The sequence below is a fragment of the Triturus cristatus genome, chromosome 7, assembly GCF_964204655.1.
Source record: "Triturus cristatus chromosome 7, aTriCri1.1, whole genome shotgun sequence".
Lineage (NCBI taxonomy): Eukaryota > Metazoa > Chordata > Amphibia > Caudata > Salamandridae > Triturus > Triturus cristatus.
In genome coordinates this window covers 1,601,912,881-1,601,938,046 of record NC_140590.1, presented here as the reverse complement: position 1 = coordinate 1,601,938,046, position 25,166 = coordinate 1,601,912,881, and the positions used below count along the sequence as shown (strand labels likewise).

Genomic DNA, 25,166 nt, shown 5'->3' with positions numbered 1-25,166 from the left:
CCCTGCGTGCCGCCCGCCTTACTTTGCAAATTGGACGGAAACCGGTTGTAGAACAATACGGGATTCATTTATAGGAGGCGATTTCAAAACCTTTGCTCAATGCAAGCAAGACTTTGGTTTAACAGAAAAAGACAGATTTCAATATATTCAGCTTCGGCACTGGATACAGGGCTGCTCTCTGGCGCAGGCGGCCACGAGACCCTTTACACCATTCGAGCTGCTGGCGCATACCTTCGGCACCTATAAGGGGCTAGTCTCTCACATATACCGCGTGCTCCAGCGTTCGCAGCGTTTGGATCCTCATCCCTACCAACAGCAGTGGCAGTCCCTCTCCGGTTCCGACGTTGCCCCTGCTCAATGGACGTGGCTCTGGAGAGACATTCCCAAAATCCTCCGTAGCACTCCCCAACAGGAATCTGCCTACAAAGTAATGACTCAATGGTATTACACCCCTGCTAGACTCCAAAAAATGTTTCCTAACACTTCCCCCACATGTTGGCGCTGTGCACAGGCTCTGGGAGATTTTATCCATATCTGGTGGACGTGCCCTCTTCTGACTACCTATTGGAAAGAGGTCCTTAGCCATATTAAACGGGTGCTAGGGCATCCGCAGCCCGAGGAACCGCTCATAATAGTTCTGGGCCTTAGACCGGTTAATCTGAGAGCTATGACGTGTCGGGATTGGCATCTTAGTTTTCACATGCTGGGCACCGCAAAGCAAACAGTTGCTCTATACTGGAAGAAAGCGGAAACACACTCCATAAATGTGTGGTTTACCCGCATGTGGCATGTGGTGGCGATGGAGCTGCTCACGGCACGTCTACAGCTCCGTGATACTAAATTCCGGAAACTTTGGAAGCCCTTGATTGGCCATCTGGGGCGACTGGAACACGCTAGATTGCAGCCACCTAGACTTCGAGCCCTGCAGTTGTTTGATGATGTAGTTTGCCCCGCTGACCCAGGGGGTTTCTGGAACCCTGCGGATCACTTGCATCATATACCGCTCTCAGACACTCCTTCTGACTTAGACGCCCTTGCCCCTGACGCCTGAGCCGTTGCCACCGCCTCTAGCCCTATTATACATTTTATCGGAGGCGATGTCTGGGTTAACTGCAGTGACACTCTCTTGCATGGCAGAGGTCTTAGATAGAGGTAGAAGGGAACTATTACCCCCCCGCCGCTCTCCTTCACCATACCCCACTACCCCCTGCTTACCCTTCCCCCCTCCACTTTGATTGGTTTCTTTTCATCAATTTGCGAGTTATGATATACAGTAAATTGGTATAACAATGCCATAGTGACGCAGCACAGAGGTGTCATTATTAGCGAGGTTGGCCTGACTGCGGTATAGATTACCTTGTTGATTTCAGGCCTGCAGGGTTAGCTGGGCATGAGATAAGCTGGGGCGCTGGATAATAATGTTCTTCCTCTTATGATGCCTGAATCAGCATTCTATTGAGCCATGTGCAGGCTGCGGTAATATGTAATGCGCTATATGTCCTTTATAAATGCCAATAAAAATGTTATGAACCAAAATGGTGGACATACAGGCCCGCTACACTGGGGGCGAAGACACTGCCCATTGATGTACCATTGGTCTGAAGGTAAAATTCACCCTCAAACTCAAAATAGTTATCTTTTAGCGCCAATGTGGCACATTTCAGGATAAAGGCCCTCGGGGTGGTATACTCCCATTGGGTCTCCATCAGGATGTCGTGGAGCACTTGTCAGGTGGCATCTTGTGGGAGACTAGTATAGAGGCTCTCTATATTTAGCCCCACTAAGAGTTGTGAAGTGACAGTTACCGTATAATACAGAGTGATGGACGTTCCACTGTTTCAGTAAACTGTGGGGAATCTAGATAGCGTAACCGCCGTGCGATAGTGTATCGTCTTCCACGAGCATAGTGAGAGCCAATACCAGGCCCACTGGGTTTCATACCTCGTAATCCCCCAGTCCTCCCGCACCCATAGCGCTATCATACGCTTAATGGCCATCCAACATTGAACATTACGAGGCATGCTTATAACAGAGATCCACAGTGATTCTGCCGCATTACTGCCTGATACCACCCTTACAAGGGCACCCGGCCGGGTACCCTGTGAGTTTATTTCTTTCACTTTTTACATGGTGTCACTGTCTCTACACATCAGGCAGCGCACACCACCGTTCAGGTGTCCCGATATTTTAAGGTCCTGAAGAGACCCTTTATCCTAAATATAGTTGAAACTCCGTCGACAGTAAAACAAGGGCGAATCATTATTTAACACTTACGATGAATAAGTGTTATGAATTGTATTGCTTTATTTCTTATGGTCGCCTTTATGTTTAATAATTGAAACCTTTTACATATGTCACATTTTTTGTCACCTTTAGTTTAGGTTCAATCACTTTTTCAATGGGACACTTTTCATGATTGTTTGCTAAACCCTCAGATTGTATTTGATTCGATTTTGTATTGAGATACTGTTTATATGTTGCTTATCATAAATACAAACAATATTATTATGTACCAACTTTCCGATGTGTATAGCCAATTTTCTTTCTGACTCCGCTTTCAACCCTATATATTGCCATTGTGCTTTGTCTATCATATAGTTGGTTATTATTCCGCAGGAGCCATTGTTTCCTCTCTAGAATTTACTACCCTGGCTCCATGTGAGTAGGGTTCCCTTGTATTTTTGGTCTCACCACTTATAATGAGGCATCACCATGGTGTCTAAAATAATCAGAAAGAACTGGTGAATCTTAAACACTGGGAAAAGGAACTGGGACCAACCGCATTTTGCATACAAAAGAGCCAGCAGCCTCAAAGACCGACTAGTCTCCACGAGACCCAAAGTGACCAAACAAAATCAACACAAACTCGGTACTTAATGCCTGGGGCCTCCCCGATGTGGTCAGGCACTACCCATGTGGCGACTGTAGCATCTGCCACTTGACACGCCCCACAAAGACACTTGATCTGGAACCCGGAAAAATGTGGACTACGCTACATTGGTATGACTACACGCAGAGTCAAAACAAGAATTGTGGAGTACCGTAGTAACATCAGGTGCAAAAAAAACATTAGCAAACTAACGGACCATTACCTCCAAAAAGGATATACAACTAATGACATATCCTGGACTGAGTGTCATAACACTAACAACAGCAAATCTTTGCTCAAAAAAGAAAAACATTGGATTTACCGCCTGTCCACCCACCTACAGGAGTTGAATGACAATACCCCCTGGCACAGTCTTAATTCTTGAAACCACAAATATACTAATGACTGAGGTTCTCACCAGGTCGTGCTGAACACAGCTTACCTGGACCTTACGATGCCTGTTACCCACGCACTGCTCTAATCCCTTTTGACTAATCCTAATACACTCTGGAGTGCGAAGCATAGTCTCAGTAAAAAGTGACAAAACTTTTGTTTTAAGAAATACCCATTCTCTGTGCATTTTGGGCATATATATCATCTATTGCACCCCAAATAAACAATCATAATCTGAAACGATAATTTTTACCTTTTACTTTCATAACCCAATCTTTATTGTTCCTCAATTGAAGAAAACAGTACTATACATAGTGAGGTCCTTCCTCTATGTCTACATACACAGTGAGGGCCTAGTCTTTCCTCTATGTCTATCCCTCTTCTCCCACTGCAGATGCTACTCACACAATTGATGAAGTGGTTCCAGCTGGCACATGGTGGGGAGTATTTAAGCCTGAGCACACTGAGGGTGAACATCCACGGAGATCTGATGCATACCAAGTGGGTGCTGACGTGCGGACCTAGCTTCACCCCAGTAAGTAGGGTCTGTAAGGACTTGCTGACTCTCGAGGCCCCGGGAGATCCTCTATTTGATCTCTAGGCGACTTCACTCACCTTTTTGTATGTCTCATCTTTAACTTAATAGAAGGCGTGGCTAAGCCGTCCCCAATGCCGGATACTCATGAAGCTTTTGTAATCTTTTAACTGTCCGCCTCCAATTCGGCAGCATGGCGTGATTCCGCTATTGATTATATGCACATATAGCTTTTACCGTTGACCAACTACCACGTCATAGTCCGTACCGCGCCACTATTTTAGCATTATTGTCACTACACGGACACAATGGCATTTAAGCACATAAGATACATGTGCACTCTGGAATGCTAATTTCCATTTGTTATGTGTTTGTTTGTATTCATTTTACAGGTACAAAGCAGAGAGGGAAGCACCATCTTACCCATATTGCACCTTAGCGAGTGCAACACATAGCAGGTTAGTTACACTCAGTTCCTGACCCTGCCTTTTTTCACTTCACGAACACTTAACACTATTATAGGTCCTGAAGAAAGCCAGCTCATTACCAAGGCCTGGCGGAAACATGTTGACCACTCAGGATGTGGGAGACCATAGATAACTCCACAACACATCCATTGCCTTGTTTTTAACACTGCCAAGGGCCCGCTAATAAAATTACCTAGTATAGGAATTGGGACCCGAGGACAGTTTTTAATTCACACTCACACGCTATCACTGCACACTCATTCACCACGAAACCAGCTCCACTGTAAACAGGCGTTGAAGCACACCCGGGACACATTCGGTGTCACCGGGTGGAGCCCGATGATGAAGCATGCCACCAACTAGGTTGGTGGGTGAGGGATTTATTTCAAAAGAAATAATATTTCTTTCTTCCGTACAAACACACTATTCCTATGCCCTTTGAGGCTAGTTCCCATTGATAATACATATATTTCAGGGGAAGTGAACTAGCCCTGCTGTTCCTCCCTTACCCCTGGATACCTAATAATACACAGGGATGTGTACCATGATGACTCTTCACCTTTCTCTGCACCAAGACACGCAGGCTGCAATGGCAGGTTGCATAAGCTTGGTGAGGGGTCCCATAGGGTGGCATAATTCCTCCTGCAGCCCTTAGAGACCCTCTTAAGTCCCAGTGACCTAGGTACTAGAGGTACTAGGTACTTACATGGAGCCTAAAGTGGTGCCAATTGTGGAGCAATGCTACTGTTTAGGGAAAGAACACTGGTGTTTGGATTTGGTTAGCAGGAACCTAGCACACTTTCAGTCAACGTTGCATCAAATACCAGGCGAAAAGTGGACGGTAACCATGTCAAAAAGGGCACTTTCCTACACCATTAAAATTTCCTTTCTTGTGATGATTACATCGGCCAGGAGGGTGAATGAGTGCAGACTTCATCTTCCAAGCCTCTCTTCCTATCAGTTTTTCCTAACAAACTGGTGCTTTGCAATGGGGCCTCTTTTCTGCTGCAAGTGGTAACACCTTGCCTACTTTCTACACTCCTCCACACCCCTCTAAAGAAAAGGAGTGACTCCACCCTCCAGACCCAAAAAGAGCTTTGTCGTTATACTTTGCGCACACATGAGAGTTCTGGATGGACAACCAACTCTTCGTGGGGTATGTTGGTACTAAGAAAGGTCGGGCAGTGTAGACACGGTTCATTTCTCGACTGGTGTGTTCTCTGCATCAAGATCTGATACGCACTGGCAAAGAAGCAGCCACCTGAAGGCTGAAAAGCTCATTCCACCAGAGGTATGGCTGCGACCATTGCGTTAGCCTGTGGAGTTCTAGTTCTGCAGCTCTGTCAGGCAGCAGCTTGGGTGTCCCTGCACACGTTTACCAAGAATTAGTGCCTAGACAGTCAGATTTGTAGGGGCGGGCATTTCGAACTTTTAGTCCTGCAGGACTTCTTAGTCTAAATTTGTCTGCAGACCCACCTTTGCGGATGGTATTGCTTGGGCATCTATAGGGTAAGGAATCTGTGGCTGGATGTCCCTGGCAAATGAACAAGTTACTTACCTTCAATAAAGCCTTATCTGATAGAGACAATATCTAGCCACAGATTCCTTATTGGTCTACCGATCCTCCACACTCTGTGCACAGATTTCTATGGTTGAGGCTAATCCCTTTCAGCTCCTAGTTTGGACACACCAGTGCCAGTGCACTTCATGGCTCCGCACTTCTGACGTGGAAATTTGTGAAAAGTAATTGACATAAGCTCGCCGAGGTGATGCCTATATGCAGCGCGCAGGGGTACTGCTCCCGAAAAATATTCAAGATCCAATCTGACACCTGGGAAAATTCTAATGTAAGGAATGTGTGACTAGATATTGTCTCTACCAGATAAGGCATTACCAAAGTTAAGTAACTCATTCATTAAGATCCCAATGAAACTCCTGCACACTGTCCCTTTAATTTATGGACTTTTCATCATACAGCACTGACAGAGCTCACAATGAAACTGATTTCAGTGTGTAGAGGTTTTCTTTTTTGAGTTTTATATAGTGCAAACTCAACCTGAAGGTATCAGAGCACTTTACATGAGCACTAGTTGTATTAAAGACGGGCACATTCGTTTTGTTAGGCAGGGGAAGATTAACTGATTTGCCCAGAATCACAGACTTGAACCCGGTTCCCCAGCTTCGAGGTTGACCATTCTAGCTGTTAGGCCACATCCTCTCCCCTCAGACATAGTGGCCAGAAAGTCACATCCACGGTGGGATAGTTCCGATACTGAGCCGCACAACGAAACTTACAAAATCATGAGGGAATTGTTAAAAAAGCTTCTAGTCCAGTACTTGGTGAGGAGTTTCAGTTACTTAGAGTTCCTAACAGAAAATTTGTTACCTACCGTATGTCACTTGTTTGAAAAGCATACATGCTCTTTAGCAGTTTTATATTTACAGTAGATGTTTTCTTTCTCACCCGCAGATACATCACCAGACAAATGTCTAAAGAAAGCTATAACCAGAGGAGAAACAAAAGTAAGTAGATAATGCTAATTGGCATGTAATTAATTATCTTACTAAATGCAAAAGTTGGCATGCTTATCATAGAAAGCTTTAGATGCACACAAGCTTTATTCAAGAATTTTGAACTTCCACAACTGGGTGAGTCCATCCAGCTCGTATTTATCTACCTGAATAAGAAGAGGACACCAATGATGAAGCATGCCATAAAAAAGTGCGGGTATGGTGTTCTTTCCTAATATCTTTAGATACCTGCAGTTGAGCTGGGAGACCTCTACTGGAGGGATGTATGAAGGACCCAAGCATGCAATTATAACATGTCCATTACCACGCATACGCCTTTACCACGCATATGAGTATACAGCCTTAAAAAAAAAATATATGTATATATATGTCTTCCCACAACGTTCTCCTCCCGAACCACCACACAGCGGCACACAGATTCCTCGGCAGTCAGGTATCTTGAAATTCTATTTTATTAAGTGTTAACCAATTTGTCTTCCTGACACAAAAAGTAAAGATTAATATAAATACCGCTGCGTTTCGGCTGATGCCTTCAACTGCGTCTCCAATACGCTCATAAACATGTGTGTGTGTTTGTATGTGTGTGTGGGTGTGTGCGTGCGTGTGTATGTGTGTGGGTGTGTGGGTGTGTTTGCGTGTATATCTAGGAAGCTGGGTCTGTAAATACTATACCAAAGTAAGGGAAAGTGTGCACAGAGTCCAGTGGATCTCCAGAGGCTTTACAGAGGTTAAAGTACATAATGCCTTACTCTCTTTTGTGGTAGTGTGGTTGAACAGTGAGGCTTATCAGAAGGTTGTGTTAAGCATTTGTTGTACACACTCAGGCAAGAAATGATTACGCACACTCAAAGACTGAATCCAAGACCAATTGTTTTGTATAAAAATATTACTTTGCTACTTTTATTTTAGAACCTTGAGAAACTCAGTTGCATGTAAGTACCAGTTTTAGAATAGCAATACTGTTCAGGTACAGAAATGTGTGTTTGCAAAAGCAATCAAAATACTTTACAGTGATACTGAAAATACTGTGTGGTGTTAAATCAACAGTAGCAGTAACTTAGCAATGTTAATGCTGGACACAGTGCAATACCAAGAAATACTATGCAATCCTATGGGAGGAAAACTGTTATGCACATTTACAGGTAAGGACTCAACTTACACATCCAGTTGTCGGGGTTGAGTTCAGCACTGGGTAAAGGTCAGATCAAGCTAGGAACTGCACCACCAGCAGCACTGGAGCGGCAGGGTGCAGAGGTCACTGGGCCAAATGTTAGTCAAAGGAGACTGGAGGCACCCACAAGAGGAGCTGGTTGCGGGTAAGTACCAGCTGTTTCAGGGTACAGGCCCCGGGGTTTTAGGCAAGCACAGGGGCGGGCCACAAGGCAACACCAAATCTACGCCACCAGCAGGACAGGGGCGGCCGGGTTGAGGGTGCACGCACAGCATTAGGCATCCAATGCAATACTATGGGTGTTCTTCTTTTTGGACACAGGCTCCAGGTGTTGAACCAGAGAATGCAAGCAGAAACCAGCAAAGCACAGGCAAGTTGGGATGTTGGGAGTCACAGGGGTACCACTGGTCAAGCTCCCCAAAGCTACGGATGCATGGTTGCCTTTAGACGTCGGATTTCTTCTTACCGGGCCGGTCCCAGTTGGTGGGACCTTCAGATTCACTCTGCATGCACCGTCGTGTAGGTCTGGAGAGGTCAGCCAATGCTGGATTTGAGGTCAGGGTCGCTGGCGAGACTTCAGTGGACAGGTGAGCCACTCAGACTCAGGTGGAGAGTGGGCAAGACTTGCAGGTCAAGATGGCACAGGAGTTCTAAGAGTTGATTTCTTCGGGACAAGTCTGCTGTCCACAGGAGATTGGAGTGTTTTTAAAAGGCAGCAGTCCTCCCAGGGTTTTCAGAGGTAGCTGGCTGCAAGACAGGTCGCCTTTCTGTTGCATGCTCTTCAAAGCTGGAGACAGAACGGTAGGGCTAGGGCCAAGGCAGTCGTCGTCTTCAGGCTTCTCTGCATGGTCGGCTACAGTGATGTCTTCTTTCTTCTTAGGTCATCGCAGATCTGAGGATCAAGGTTCAGGGGCTCCCCTAAATACTGAATTTAGGGGTGTTACATGTCCTTGCAGATAGTAGCCAATGGACTTCTTACCTTTAAGGTGGCTTACACTCTTTGTAAGTCCACCTCCTTTGGATGGGGGCATACCCTAACCTGATTGTCTAAAATCCTTTCATCCAACATGAAGAATTTTCAAAGGAGGGGGTCACTTCAGCTAGGGGTGGTCCTGACTGAGAGGTGACGCACCTTTCCTGACTACTAATTTTCCCACCAACCTTGCCGGCAAAAGTGGGGCATGGTCAGGTGGGTGGGCATCTCCACTGGCTGGAGAGGCCCTGACTAGCATAACAAAGGGCAGGAAGCCTTTGAGGCTCACCACCCTGAATGCGGTTCCTGCTTAATGGTAGGTGAGAAGCACCTCCACCCCAAGCAGGCTTTGTTCCTGACTAACAAGAGCACAAGGGCTCCCACCTCAGGGGGTCAGAAACATGTCTATGTGTGGCAGGCAGGTGCAGACTAGTAATCTGTACACTTGGGAGTTGGTTGTTTTTCAGGAGGTATCACTGAGATGTCCCCTGAGTGCTTGTTACAATAAATCCAGCATTGCCATTATTGTGGGTTTATTGTGCTGAGAAGTTTGATACCAAACTTCTTAGCATTCAGTAAAGCCATCATGGAGCTGTGGAGTTCGTAATGACAAACTCCCAGCCCATGTACTCAATTTGGCTTCCTTCACTGCTTCCAACCAGAGGAAAAGGTCCATTCCTCAGACCACTTGCTGCTGTCGAGCGTGCATGAGTTAAAACTGGGCATGGTTTAGTGGTTGCTGACAGAAATTAGTTTTAGGGTGGCTGTGGATCATTTTAGCTGTTTGCCAGAACTAATACCATCAGTATCCAGCATGCACTCTCTGGCGTTCGCTATCAACGTGCCGAAGTTCTGGATACAGCGCAGTTTCGGACTTATCCTCCCGAGCAGCAAGTCTGGGATATTCGGGCTATGATACTGATGTTTCAGCCTCTATCCCGGATTTCGGTGAGAATTACCCGGAGGCTGCTGGGCCTCATGGCCTCCTGCATCTTGCTGGTAGATCATGCTAGGTGGCATATGCGGGCTCTGCAGTGGGACCTGAAGTTCCAGTGGGTGCAGCATCAGGGGAATTTTTCCGATGTCGTCCAGATCTCAGAGGGCACTGCACACCAATTGCAGTGCTGGCTAACAAACCAGGATTGGGTCAACAGGAGATCCCTCTCCCTTTCCCAACCAGAGTTCACAGTGGTGACAGGTGCGTCACTCGTGGGATGGGATGGCCAAATGGGGGAGGCGAAGATCAGAGGCCTCTTGTCTCTGGCGGAGTCCGGGCTCCACATCAACCTTCTGGAGCTCCGGACGATTCGGCTTGCACTGAAGGCATTCTTTCCTTCTGTCAGAGGAAGGGGGGTGCAGGTGTTCACGAACAACACCACTGCCATGTGGTACTGCAACAAACAGGGGGGAGGGGTCGTGGACCCTATGTCAGGAGGCTCTTCGCTTTTGAACGTGGCTGGAACATCAGTGCATGTCCCTGGTGGTTCAACACCTGGCAGGTTCTCTGAACACCAAGGCGGACGAACTCAGTCGCTGGTGCATGATGGATCACGAATGGTGTCTTCACTCGGAGGTGGTGCAAGGTCTCTTTCAGCAGTGGGGAGAGCCTTGGTTAGATCTGTTTGCCAACGGAGAGAACGTGCAATGTCAGCAGTTCTCTGCGTTGGAATTTCCAAGGTGGCACTCGCTCGGCGACGCTTTGCGTTGTGAGTGGAGTGCGATCTTCTACACGCCTTTCCGCCTATACCACTTCTGTCCAGAGTGCTGAAGAAGATCAAGCGCAACCGGGCCGAAGTCATTCTTGTGGCTCCTGATTGGGCATGAAGAGTCTAGGATCCCGAGCTCTTGAACATGGCCATCAATCCTCCGATCAGACTGCCCCTTCGGGAGGATCTTCTGTCGCAACAGCAGGGGACGGTTCCCACCCGAACCTGTCCAGCCTGCACCTACTTGCGTGGAGATTGAGCGGCGACAGTTGACAGCTTTCGACCGTCCTCCAGAAGTCTGTAACATTATCTTGACAGCCAGGTGTCCCTCCACCTAAATGGTAAGCGCCTGTAGATGGAACAAATTTGTGGCATGGTGCACAGTGCAGCAAAGGCTGTGGATCCCCTTTCTGCCCCTCTTTCAGAGGTTCTCCTCTTCATTCTTTCCTTGGCCCAGCAGGGCTCTGCTCTGGGCACTCTTAAAGGCTATATTTCAGCCATTTCGACTTTTCTTCGCCTTCCTGATCAGTCCTCTCTTTTCACGTCCCCTATTGTAAATAGGTTTCTTAAGGGATTTACTCACCGTTTTCCTCCTATTCCTTTAATAATGCCCCAGCGGACTTGAATCTTGCCTTGACTTACCTTATGTGTGCTCCTTTCAGTCCACTACATAATTGTCCTCTCAGACTCTTGACTTTAAAGACGGCTTTTCTGGTTGCCATCACCTCTGCTCGCAGGATGAGTGAGTTTTAGGCTCTCTCTTCTAATGCTCCTTTCCTTGCTGTCCATCTTGTCAAGGTTGTCCTTCGAACTAGACCTTATTCTCTTCCCAAAGTGGTTAACTCTTTCCACATAGAACAGACCATCACTTTGTTCACCTTCTTCCTGCCCTCGCATCCTTCCAAGGAGGAGAGACTCCACTGTCTGGAACCAAAACGTGCGCTATCATTTTATCTGGATCGTACAAAACAATTCCAGGTGGACAATCAACTCTATGTTGGCTATCTGAGTGCCACGAAAGGTCGGGCAGTGCAAAAACAGACCATCTCTCAATGGGTCATCCTTTGCATTAAAGTTCTGTTATTCCTTGGTGAAAAAGGAGCCTCTGGTAGGACTGCGCGCTCATTCCATAAGGGCGACAGCAGCCCCTACTGCTTTGGGACATGGAGTCTCCCTCAGTGACCTCAGCCAGGCAGCCATGATGACATCTCTGCACACATTCACTAAACATTACTGTCTGGATAGTCAAGTCCGGAGAGACAGCTTCTTTGGCCATTCAGTTTTCTAGGACTTTCTGGTGTGAACTTGGTTCGCAGACCCACCTCCAGGGTTGGTATTTCTGTTGTATCTATTCTAAGGTAAGGAATCTATAACTAATAGTCTCTTTCAGATGAACAAGTTACTTACCTTCGAAACAATGTACCTGTAAGAGACATATTAGTTATAGATTCCTTACCGCTCCACCCATCCTCCCCGTTCTGCGAACTGACTTCTAGAATAAGGGACTCCCTTTCAAGGCCCTAGTTTTGTGCACCAGTGGTCAGTGTTTTGCATGGCTCTGCGCTTCTGGCGTGGAATGTCATGTAAAAGAACTGATGTCAGCGCGCAGGAGCGGCGTCTAAGTAGATACCGCGACGTCATCCTGGCAATCACAATGCTGGCGACGAAAGCGGAGTCGACCGATGTCACCTACCCACGCGCAGGGGTAATTCTAAGGTAAGGAATGTATAACTAATATTTGTCTGTTACAGATATATTGTTATCAAAGGTAAGTAACTTGTTATTTTATTTAGGGTTTTTTTCTTAAAGGGAGGGGGCCCAAGCAGCCCCCCTCCCGGTCTGATTTTGGCCCTGGGGACCCTGTCCGCTGGGGCCTGGCCTCTATTGTGGGTGCCCTAGTAATATCCAGGGCTTCCACTTACAACTGTTGTGGACCGCGGGGGAGCGTCAAGGCCCTCTAGTCCGTGCCGGCTCACAGACTCCTGCGGGAGCAGGTATTGCTTTCACAGAGAGGGAGCTGCTGAAGAAGCAGCTCCCTCTCATTGAAAGCAATTCTGCTTCGCTTACAGCAAGGAAGAGCATTGTTAATGCTCTCACTTGCTAGAAGCAGAGCGTTTGCCGCCGCTCCCACCAAGCAATATCAATTAGCTATGTCCCAGGGGTGGGCACCCCAGGACATCGCAGGAGCCAGCATTGGTTGAGTGGCGGTCCCCTGGGCCATCTATGGCTCTAGGAGGTGGGCTGTGCTGCCCCCCTCCTTTCTTGAATTTTGCCCCAGGGAGGTTATGGTCCACAGGGCTGCGAGTGGGTTGCGGCCCCCCTGCATTCTGTGAGGAAAAGTCGCAGAGAGTGTAGGACAGTAGGGTCTGCTTTCTATGTTCACCCCCACTTTTTGCTTTTGCTTCACTGGTTTTCGACTTAGATGTGGCTGTGGGCCTGCCAATCAGACCCACAGCCCAGCTGTTCTCTCTCTAAATTTATACTATGTACTTTAGGTGCATAACCCAATTGGTTAGGGTCACCTTATTGGCCCCTGTACAGTGTACCTTAGGTACCCAGGGCATAGGTGAACCCTAGGCCTACCAGGGGCTGCAGCATGTATTATGCCACCCCTGGCCTGGACTTCCATTATGACACAACTGGCTGATCACTCAGCTGGGGCAAGGTCGTGTAATCACTCCTTGCTTAGGTGTAGTATTCCTATACCTACCTTATATATAGACACATGTGTACCTATCAGCCACTCCTATGGCAGGCCTTAACAATCCTAGAGGCAGAGTGCTTGGGAACATGTGAGATGGTGCTCTAGCATGAGCTGAGCCTGTCTGCAGCTTTCGGAACCATGTCCTTATAGCTGTTCTTTGATATAGCCTACCATATACTCTTAAAGTACCTTATAATCTTAAACGGTTATGGTAACTATGGTTTGGCTTTATCAAAACATGTTGTGTAAGGTGTCTAACACTTTGGAATAATACCCCCATACCATTTCTGGCAATGAGGATAGTATTCCTCCCTTCTAGAGGGAGAAGACATGTTGAAACCTACTTAACCGGTTAAAGTTAACCAGAGCCCCAGCATCACAAAATGGATGCTGCTGCCACAGACACAAGTCTGACCTCCTGCTGCTGGGAGTCCTTCCAGCGAGGGTGGCTTGGACAATAGGTTTCCTGCCTTGGGAGGTGCGAGCACCACCCCAGACAGGATTTAGTGTATTGGGGCAGGGAGGGTTTAAAGAAACTAGACACTGCCTGGGGCACACATGGTGTCCCATGCATAGTCCAGTTCAAACCGGCGCTGGGGCACTCCAGCCCCAGCTCTGGCGCGAAACTGGACAGAGGAAAGGGGGTGTAACCACTCCCCTTCCTGGTCCCACCCATAGGAGGGACCTTGCAGGTAGCCCAGCCCACTAGCCCAGTATATCAGTAGGTAGCTGAGCCCTGCTAAATTAGATTAACTAGAATCTGCAACTTGTACAGAAACTCTGGACCTTCGACATTCGACCTCAGGAAGAAGATTGAAGAAATCTCCCTTGTGGCCAAGGAGTGACCACCCTGGGCAACCAGGCACCATCCAGCGACTGCTGCTTGCTTTGCGACTGATCCTACGAGGGACGACTGCCGAGACTGACCAGCGCCAAGACTTCCAGACACCTCTGACCCAGATCCACATCTACAGCGAAGCTGAGACCCGTGGAGGCGACGAGGGACGTGGGACCGGCGACTTGGGAAAAGTGGCAAGTACCTGACTAGCGCGACTTCCGAGGCTCCCTCGAGGCTGTGCTTGGGGAATTGAGAAGCCCCCATCCCGAGCACCATCTGCAAAGAAGACCAGCTCCCCACACTTCACGTGTTCTGCGTGTAGCCCTTCTGCACCTGAGTTGCTCGACGTGTTGTCCGGTTGCTGGCCCGTTGGCTAGTGACCTCTGCGACGACGAACTTTTGTCTTCATCTTGCTGGTCCGGCTCCTCCAGACTGGCACCCGCTCCTCTGTGAAAGAGAAGCACCCCAGACCTTCCTGGTCTGCACCAGAAGCAAGTCCTCCATCCTGCGTGGGTTCCGCTTGCCAAGGCTTGTTGGGTCCTGACTCGACTTCGACGCCGCCGACAGCAAGAGCCTTCGTGGGACAGCTCACCTCCTGGTCCTGGTCGTCCTCGACGCCTCCTGGTACCCATGGCTGCTGCTACAAGCTTCACCTCTTCACCTGCATCTTCACGACATCGCCTGGTTCCTTCCTGATTCCTTCCCGGCTCCTGGCTGGTGACCTAGACTCTGTCCCTTCTGCTTGCAGGTATCCTTCCTTCTTGATTCCATCCTTGGGATCCACCGGACACTCTTCACTGACTGCCTGTCAGCAACTTTCCTTCAGGCATCCATAGGAGTCAACGACGAAACCCGACGCAAGTTCACACCTATGCACCCGCAGCCCGTGGGCTAGGTAACTTGAGTACTTCGGTGCTCACAAGGGTATTGACTATCCAAGGGTCTAGTTTCCGAGTCTCGACTTCCTAGCTATACCAGAAGTGTCCTAAAGCTGTTAATTTCTAATAATTTGCATTTCTATCGACTTTTACGCATTACGCGTGAGTGTTTTCACTCTGCACCTGAATCCCGCGGGCCTCCCACTTCCTAACCTTTAGTAGTATAGTGTAGCCCCAGCGATTCCCTAGGCCTAGGCCTATCCTGTGTTCGTGACAGTGGTTCTTATACCACTTACTTAGTATATGGTTTGCGTGGCCCCTAGGGCCTAACTGTATTACTTACCTGTGTGACTTAATGTATGCTTAAATAAGACTGTGTTGTACTTACCTCGAATCTCATAAAGAGTGCTGAGGGTTTGACTAGAATAAATACAGTCTATTTTTATATATATCTGTTGTGGTGTCCTTTCATTTGGTATTCAAGGGATTACATATGGTATAACAGCTGGCTTCACATGCCATTCAGAGTTTAGCCTAAGACTGCTCTTGTCCATGCTACCACTAGGATAGCTGGACTATAAGGTTGACTTTACAACCAATCACCATAAGGGTTGTTTGGACTGATACAAGGTGTACACTAGAATTAGTGACATCATATATCAGGTCAACTTCTCACAGAGAGGTTGCTGTCCACAGGGCTGCGGGGGGATTTCATGCTCCTGCATTGTTTTCATGTAAAGCCACAGTGAGGTGGCGGTCCCCAGGGCTAGGGGCATCTGAGAGGCCCCCTGATAAAAATAAATAAGCTCCGGGGAGGTGTTGGTCTCTGGGGCAGCGGGGTAAGCCGTACTGGCCTCCCCCGCATTCATTTATATAGAGCACCCAGGGAGGTGGTTGTCCCCGGGGCATTAATAAGCCCCAGGGGATACCGTGTGCCTCCTTCTTTATTATTAAAATGGCCCCGGGCCCTGGCCCACCCTTGGGGCAATTAGTAACGAAGTGCGGGAGACTGCGAAACCCACTAATTAAAACAAATGTTTTTGGGGGCCTGTGGGTCACGGTGGGACCCCCCAAGAGGTCTACGGGCTCATGGTATTTCTAACCTACTCCCTATTTTGTTTAATGTTGTTTGTTTCTGGGACTCGGCTCAAGCCGAGTCTCAAGATGGCTGCTAAAACTTCCTGGTTTGAAGTGTTGGCAGCCAATCAGATTTCAGCACAAGATTGGAAGGGGTTGTGGATCCTTCGCATGCCTATATATACAATTGGAAATTTCTTTAAATAACTTTGCAACTACTGAACGGATTTGCACCAAATCATAAAAAGGCACTACACTGACCAACATCTACCTTCCTGACAAATCTGGTGTTATTCCGTTCCGCAGTTTGGGCTGTAGCAGTGTCTAAAGTTCTTATGGAAATTAACATAGGGAAAACGTGTTTTGGGACCTCCCTCTTTTTCTCGACCCCTGCTCGACGCATCACCACAAAACTTTCAAGACAGCAGCTAAAGCGAATGGCAAACTAGTTTTAAAAATTTCGTGAGGATTCATCAAACGATGCCAAAGTTATTGGCAAATGATAAAACGCTCTTCCTATGGAAACTAAAGTCTAACTATAACTACCAGTAGGTAATAATCATATATATGTATATATAAATATATATATACTTATATACATATATATGTATATGTGTATATATATGTATACATACATGTATATATGCATATGTATATATATGTACATATAAATAAAACTTTATGAGATACAAGCTGTGGAGTGCAAGGTTTTCACTGGAGTTCTATCATAAAGCCCGGTTCAATACTTCTCAATAAATCAACGGGCCCTGCACCAGTGTGCTTGCACCAGCTCCGCAAGTGTGGACAAGGCCGATTTTGCTGCAGGATTTCCCTTCAAGCATATATATATATATATCTATATATATCTATATATACATATATATATATATATCACTGAAAAAACCATGGGTTTCACACACGTTATAGTTAGGTGGACATTTTACTGATAAAAACCAATGAAATTCCCCCGTTATAGTTAGTGCAGGCAACTATAACTCACGCGACCGCAATCCTCTGCTGATGCTAATACTGTATTTAGACAATTATTTGCCCATGTCTTCTTCCATTAAATTTTAGCTATACATATATTACAAATATTTTTTTTTCATAAAGACACATATGTCATCAGCAGAGGATTGCGGTCGCGTGAGTTATAGTTGCCTGCACTAACTATAACGGGGGAATTTCATTGGTTTTTTATCAGTAAAATGTCCAGCTAACTATAACATGTGTGAAACCTATGGTTTTTTCAGTGAATTTGCAAGGTTTTTTAAATGCTAATTCCTAACTATAACGTGTGTGAAACCCATGGTTTTTTCAGTGAATTTGTACGGTTTTTTAAATGCAAATTATTTTTTGAGATTTTTTGTAAACCTATGTATAAAATAATATATGTACTATATCCTGCATTATGGAAAGGTTTTTTTTTTTTTATGCATTTTTTTCCGTGCGCGTACGGTAAGCTGACGGTACGCGCTCCGTACGTCATAAGTACGGTGCGCGTACGTAATAGGATACGCGTACCGTAAGCTGACGCTACGCGCTCCGCACGTCATAAGTACAGCGCGCTTACGTGATACGTGCGTGACGTACGCGTACACGCGGAAGCAACGTCGCGGTTACGCAGGGGCGTGTAATGCGCATGCGCGAGTGCATCTTACGTACGCGCTCCGTAAGCGTCACGTTTGCGCATGCGTACTTGTTTACGAGCGCGTACCGTAAGCTTACGGAGCGCGCACGGTAGGTCATGTGATCCACAAAGAACACTTTTCATTGGTTGAAATTACTTTCAGTTCCAGAAACTTCCCACACCACACCCATTCCCCTCATTACTGCTTGAAAGAACACTTTTCATTGGTTCAAACTACTTTCAGTTCCTGAAACTTCCCAAACCACACCCATTCCCCTCATTACTGCTTGTGATTCTCTAGGAGCAGGAGCTGAATTGTCTTTGGGATACAATGGCAGAACAGCAGACCTCTTCTGAGAGTGAGGCTAGCAGCACCACCATCATCCAGAGAAGGAGGAAACAGAAGAATTCTTTTGTATGGGAGTATTTTACTTTTCCAGAGGGGGAGAAAAAGGTCAATGCTCCACTGGTCACTTGCACACTTTGTGACCGTGTTTTATCAAGAGGAAATCCTAGGAAAAAGTATTCCTTTGGAAATCACTCTATGATGAGACACCTTAGGGATAGACATCCCAGGACCTTTGCTCGACATACTGGAGAAAACTCTTCAGTAAGTCACCAGAGCCCAGCCTCAGAAGCTCAGCCGAGTACATCATCGGCAGCTCAGCTGAGCCCTTCCTCTGAGGTGGGAGCATCACCTTCTTCTGCTCCTCTGGACGTCAACCCTCGATTTGGGAGGGTTGTAATGAGGTGTATAACGTGTTCTGGTCTTATTGTTTTTGGGGAGACCAGTGTTCCCCTTATTAACAATAAGATAGACCAGCACGTTTGTAGACGCTCATAATATTCCCATTCTTTCTTTCCTCCATCCCTCTATGAACCCAACGGCTCTTTTAAGAGCCAACCTTACCTCACAATTTTTTTTATTTTTTTTTAAGCTTTCCTTTTTGGAAAAAATTTTTACCGTGCGCGCACGGTACGCGTAATTACGCGAATTTCGCGAAATTTCTCCGTTTACGCCGTGCGCGTACGCTGCGCGCATTGGGCGATTTTTTCAAAAAAAATGTAAATTAATTTTTTGCCCTTGGGGGTCCTTCTGAGACCCCCTGACAAAGGCTAGGGGGTCAGGAACTGTCCAGCCTGCCCCCTTTTCACGTTATCCACCTTTGTTTTACACCCCCTCAGACTGCGAGAGAGAAAATGGCGGCGGCCGCTTCCTGGTTTCGACCGATTCAAATGTTTACTAAGATCTAACAGCCAATCAGAATCGCGCTCGCGCACGGCACCGTACGCGTACGGTAAGCTTACCGTAAGCTTACCGTAAGCGCACCGTAAGCTGCCACAGATATATATATTGATTTAAATGCTATTTTCTCCGGATCTACTGAACAGATTTACACCAGACCTACCAAAGGCACTTCCTTGACCTGTAGACTACCTCTCTGCCAAATTTCAAGTAACTCTGTTCAGCCGTTCGGGCTGTAGCTGTGTCTAAAGGTCCTATGGAAAAATGCATGGGAAAAACGCGTTTTGGGACCCCCCTTTTTTCTCAGCCCACGCTTGACGAATCACCCCGAAACTTTCAGGGTAGGAGCGGAGCGTAGCGCCCCACCTATTTTGAAAGTTTCGCGAGGATTCGTCGACCGGCGCCAAAGTTATTCCAAATAGAATGTTGCGGTTTTCCTATGGAAACAGGGTCCTAACTATAACTACCTACTGGCGACCGCCAGTAGGTAATATATATATAAGGTGGCGAGAGGCCATCGAAACGCGTTGATATGAAAACTCATCAATAAAAAGCCGAATGGAATAACCCCCCTGGGAGTGCAGTGTGGTTTTTGCTGAAAACGACTTGAACCGTATGCTGAATATATATATATATATATATTACCTACTGAACGAACTGCGTTAAGTGGGCGTGCACGCCACGAATGGCGTAAAGTAACTTAGCATTTAAAAAACCGTACAAATTCACTGAAAAAACCATAGGTTTCACACACGTTATAGTTAGGAATTAGCATTTAAAAAACCTTGCAAATTCACTGAAAAAACCATAGGTTTTCAGACATGTTATAGTTAGCGGAAATTTTACTGATAAAAAACCAATGAAATTCCCCCGTTATAGTTAGTGCAGGCAACTATAACTCACGCGACCGCAATCTTCTGCTGATGACATATGTGTCTTTATGAAAAAAAAATATTTCTAATATATGTATAGCTAAAAATTTATGGAAGAAGACATGGGCAAATAAGTGTCTAAATACAGTATTAGCATCAGCAGAGGATTGCGGTCGCGTGAGTTATAGTTGCCTGCACTAACTATAACGGGGGAATTTCATTGGTTTTTTATCAGTAAAATTTCCGCTAACTATAACATGTCTGAAACCTATGGTTTTTTCAGTGATATATATATATATATTACCGCTTCAAGTTTGCCCGTAGCAATGAGATGCACTCTAACACCAGCTTGAGGCATCAAGCCTTTATTGGTATGGAAAGCGCCACGTCCGCCGATTGCCATAAGCAGTTCCTCCGTCAGAGTCCGCCTGACGCGTTTCGAAGGCCAATCCCTCTTTCTCAAAGGCTTCTGACAGGTAAGAGTGCATCTCATTGCTACGGGCAAACTTGAAGCGGTAATATATATATATATATATATATATATATATATATATATATATATATACATATATATATATATATATATATATATATATATATATATATATATCCTACTGGCGGTCGCCAGTAGGTAGTCATAGTTAGGACCTATTAGCCATAGGAAATCCGCAACATTCGATTTGGAAAAACTTTGGTGCCGGTTGACGAATCTTCGCAAAATTTTCAAAACTGGTGGGGCGCTCCGGTCCGCTCCTATCCTGAAGGTCTCGGGGTGATTCGTCACATGCCATACAGAGTTTAGCCTAAGACTGCTCTTATCCATGCTACCACTAGGATAGCTGGTCTATAAGGTTGACTTTACAACCAATCACCATAAGGGTTGTTTGGACTGATACAAGGTGTATGTGAGAAGTTGGCCTGATATATGATGTCACTAATTCTAGTGTACACCTTGTATCAGTCCACACAAACCTTCTGGTGATTGATTGTAAAGTCAACCTTATAGACCAGCTATCCTAGTGGTAGCATGGACAAGAGCAGTCTTAGGCTAAACTCTGTATGGCATGTGAAGCCAGCTGTTATACCATTTGTAATCCCTTGAATACCAAATGAAAGGACACCACAACAGATATATATAAAAATAGAATGTATTTATTCTAGTCAAACCCTCAGCACTCTTTATGAGATTCGAGGTAAGTACAACACAGTCTTATTTTAGCATACATTAAGTCACACAGGTAAGTAATACAGTTAGGCCCTAGGGGCCACGCAACCCCTATACTAAGTAAGTGGTATAAGAACCACTGTCACGAACACAGGATAGGCCTAGGCCTAGGGAATCGCTGGGGCTACACTATACTACCAAAGGTTAGGAAGTGGAAGGCCCACGGGATTCAAGTGCAGAGTGGAAACACTCAAGAGTAATGTGTAAAAGTCGATAGAAATAGTAGTTATTAGAATTTAACAGTTTTAGGACACTTCTGGAATAGCTAGGAAGTCGAGACTTGGAAACTAGACCCTAGGATAGTCAATACCCTTGTGAGCACCGTAGTACTCAAGTTACCTAGCCCACGGGCTGCGGGTGCATAGGTGTGAACTTGCGTCGGGTTTTGTTGTTGACTCCTATGGATGCCTGAAGGAAAGTTGCTGACAGGCAGTCAGTGAAGGGTGTCCGGTGGATCCCAAGGATGAATCAAGAAGGAAGGATACCTGCAAGCAGAAGGGACAGAGTCTAGGTCACCAGCCAGGAGCCGGGAAGGAACCAGGAAGGAACCAGGCGATGTTGTGCAGATGCAGGTGAAGAGGTGAAGCTTGTCGCAGCAGCCACGGGTACCAGGAGGCGTCGAGGACGACCAGGACCAGGAGGCGAGCTGTCCCATGAAGGCTCTTGCTGTCGGCGGCGTCGATGTCGAGTTAGGACCAAACAAGCCCTGGCAAGCGGAACCCACGCAGAATGGAGGACTTGCTTCTGGTGCAGACCAGGAAGGTCTGGGGTGCTTCTCTTTCACAGAGGAGCGGGTGCCAGTCTGGAGGAGCCGGACCAGCAAGATGAAATTAAAGGTTCGTCGTCGCAGAGGTCACTAGCCAACAGGCCAGCAACCGGACAACACGTCGAGCAACTCAGGTGCAGAAGGGCCCCACGCAGAACACGTGAAGTGTGGGGAGCTGATCTTCTTTGCAGATGGTGCTCGGGATGGGGGCTTCTCAATTCCCCAAGCACAACCTCGAGGAAGCCTCAGAAGTCGTGCTAGTCAGTTACTAGCCACTTTTCCCAAGTCGCTGGTCCCACATCCCTCGTCGCCTCCAAGGGTCTCAGCTTCGCTGCAGATGTGGATCTGGGTCAGAGGTGTCTGGAAGTCTCGGCGCTGGTCAGTCTCTGCAGTCGTCCCTCGTAGGATCAGTCGCAAAGCAAGCAGCGGTTGCTGGATGGTGCCTGGTTGCCCAGGGTGGTCACTCCTTGGCCACAAGGGAGATTTCTTCAGTCTTCTTCCTGAGGTCGAATGTCGAAGGTCCAGAGTTTCTGTTCAAGTTGCAGATTCAGGTTATTCTAATTTCTGCAGGGCTCAGCTACCTACTGATATACTGGGCTAGTGGGCTGGGCTACCTGCAAGGTCCCTCCTATGGGTGGGACCAGGAAGGGGAGTGGTTACACCCCCTTTACTTTGTCCAGTTTCGTGCCAGAGCTGGGGCTGGAGTGCCCCAGCGCCGGTTTGAACTGGACTATGCATGGGACACCTTGTGTGCCCCAGGCAGTGTCTAGTTTCTTTCATCCCTCCCTGCCCCAATACACTAAGTCCTACCTTATATATAGACACATGGGTAACCTATCAGTCACTCCTATGGCAGGCCTTAACAATCCTGAAGGCAGAGTGCTTGGTAACATGTGAGATGGTGCTCTAGCACGAGCTGAGCCTGTCTGCAGCTTTCGGAACCATATCCTTATAGCTGTTCTATGATATCGCCTACCATATACTCTTAAAGTGCCTTATAATCCTCGCGGTTATGGTAACTATGGTTTGGCTTTATCAAAACATGTCGTGTAAGGTGTCTAACACTTTGGAATACTACCCCCACACCATTTCTGGCGGTGAGGATAGTATTCCTCCCTTCTAGAGGGAGAAGACATGTTGAAGACCTACTACCCGGTTAAAGTTAACCAGAGCCCCAGCATCACAAAATGGATGCTGCTGCCACAGACACGAGTCTGACATCCTGCTGCTGGGAGACCTTCCAGCGAGGGAGGCTTGGACAATAGGTTTCCTGCCTTGGGATGTGCGAGCACCACCCTAGACAGGCCTTAGTGTATTGGGGCAGGGAGGGATGAATGAAACGAGACACTCCCTGGGGCACACAAGGTGTCCCATGCATAGTCCAGTTCAAACCGGTGCTGGGGCACTCCAGCCCCAGTCCTGGCGCGAAACTGGACAAAGGGAAGGGGGTGTAACCACCCCCCTCCCTGGTCCCACCCATAGGAGGGACCTAGCAGGTAACCCAGCCCCCCAGTTTAGTATAAGAGTGGGAGCTGAGTCCCTAGGACTTTGGATTATCCTGATTGATAAACTGAACTTGAACAGAAACTCTGGACCTTCGACATTCGACTACAGAAGAAGACTGAAGAATCTCCCTTGTGGCCAAGGAGTGACCACCCTGTGCAAACAGGCACCATCAAGCGACCTGCTGTTTGCTTTGCTCAATGTTCTACGAGGAACCGACTGCAGAGTCCGACCAGCACTTTGACCTCCAGACTTCTCTGACCCTGATCCACATCCACAGCAAAGCTGAGATCCGTGGAGGTGACGAGAGACGTGGGACCAGCTACCTGGGAAAATTGGTGACTTGCTTACAGCGCAGCTTCTGAGGCATCCTTGAAGTTGTGCTCTGGGGATTAAGAAGCCCCAGCTCCGAGCACCATCTGCACCGAAGATCAGCCCTCCACACTCCACGAGTTCTGCGTGGGTCCCTTCTGCATTTTCCTGCTCGACGCGTCTGTCCGGTTGCTTGCCCATTGGCTAGTAGCCTTTGTGACGATGAACCTTGAACTTTCCACTGCTGGTTTGCCTCCTCCAGACTGGCCCTTGCTTCCCTGCAAAAGAGAAGCACCTCAGACCTTCCTGGTCTGCAACAGAAGCGAATCCTTCATTCTGCGTGGGTTGCGCTTGCCAAGGCTTGTTGTGTCCCAGCTCGACATAGACGCCGCCGACAGCAAGAGCCCTCGTGGGACAGCTCGACTCCTGGTTCTGGTTGTCCTCGACCTCTCCTGGTACCCGTGGCTGCTGCGGCAAGCTTCACCTCTTCGCCTGCATCTTCACGACATCGCCTGGTTCCTTCCTGGTTCCTTCCCGGCTCCTGGCTGGTGACCTAGACTCTGTCCCCTCTGCTTGCAGGTATCCTCCTTCCTGATTCCATCCTTGGAATCCACCGGACACTCTTCACTGATTGCCTGTCAGCAACTTTCTTCAGGCATCCATAGGAGTCGACGACGAAACCCGACGCAAGTTCACACCTATGCACCCGCAGCCCGTGGGCTAGGTAACTTGAGTACTCCGGTGCTCACAAGAGTATTGACTATCCAAGTGTCTAGTTTCCAAGTCTCTAACTCCTAGTTCCTTCCGAAGTGTCCTAAAACTCTTAATTTCTAAATACTACTATTTCTATCGACTTTAACGCATTACGCGTGAGTGTTTCCACTCTGCACCTGAATCCTGTGGGCCTCCCACTGCCTAGCAACTAATAGGATAGTGTAGCCCCAGCGATTCCCTAGGTCTAGGCCTAACCTGTGTTCGTGACAGTGGTCCTTATACCACTTACTTAGTATATGGTTTGCGTGGCCCCTAGGTCCTAACTGTATTACTTACCTGTGTGACTTATGTATGCTTAAATAAGACTGTGTTGTACTTACCTCGAATCTCATAAAGAGTGCTGAGGGTATTTTGACTAGAATAAATAAATTCTATTTTTATAATATATCTGTTGTGGTGTCCTTTCATTTGGTATTCAAGGGGTTGCAAATGGTATAACAGCTGGCGTCACATGCCATACAGAGTTTAGCCTAAGACTGCTCTTATCCATGCTACCACTAGGATAGCTGGTCTATAAGGTTGACTTTACAACCAATCACCATAAGGGTTGTTTGGACTGATACAAGGTGTATGTGAGAAGTTGGCCTGATATATGATGTCACTAATTCTAGTGTACACCTTGTATCAGTCCACACAAACCTTCTGGTGATTGATTGTAAAGTCAACCTTATAGACCAGCTATCCTAGTGGTAGCA

General features: G+C 47.2%; 1 protein-coding gene across 1 annotated transcript in view; it reads left to right on the top strand.

Annotated features, from left to right (window-relative positions):
• SYCP2 (synaptonemal complex protein 2) overlaps positions 1-25,166 on the top strand; it is a 4,998,961-nt gene that overhangs the window by 3,327,429 nt on the left and 1,646,366 nt on the right. Inside the window, exon 32 of the mRNA XM_085615168.1 lies at positions 6,735-6,787. Coding sequence (XP_085471294.1) covers positions 6,735-6,787 — 53 coding nt within the window. The remainder of the gene's footprint in view (positions 1-6,734; positions 6,788-25,166) is intronic.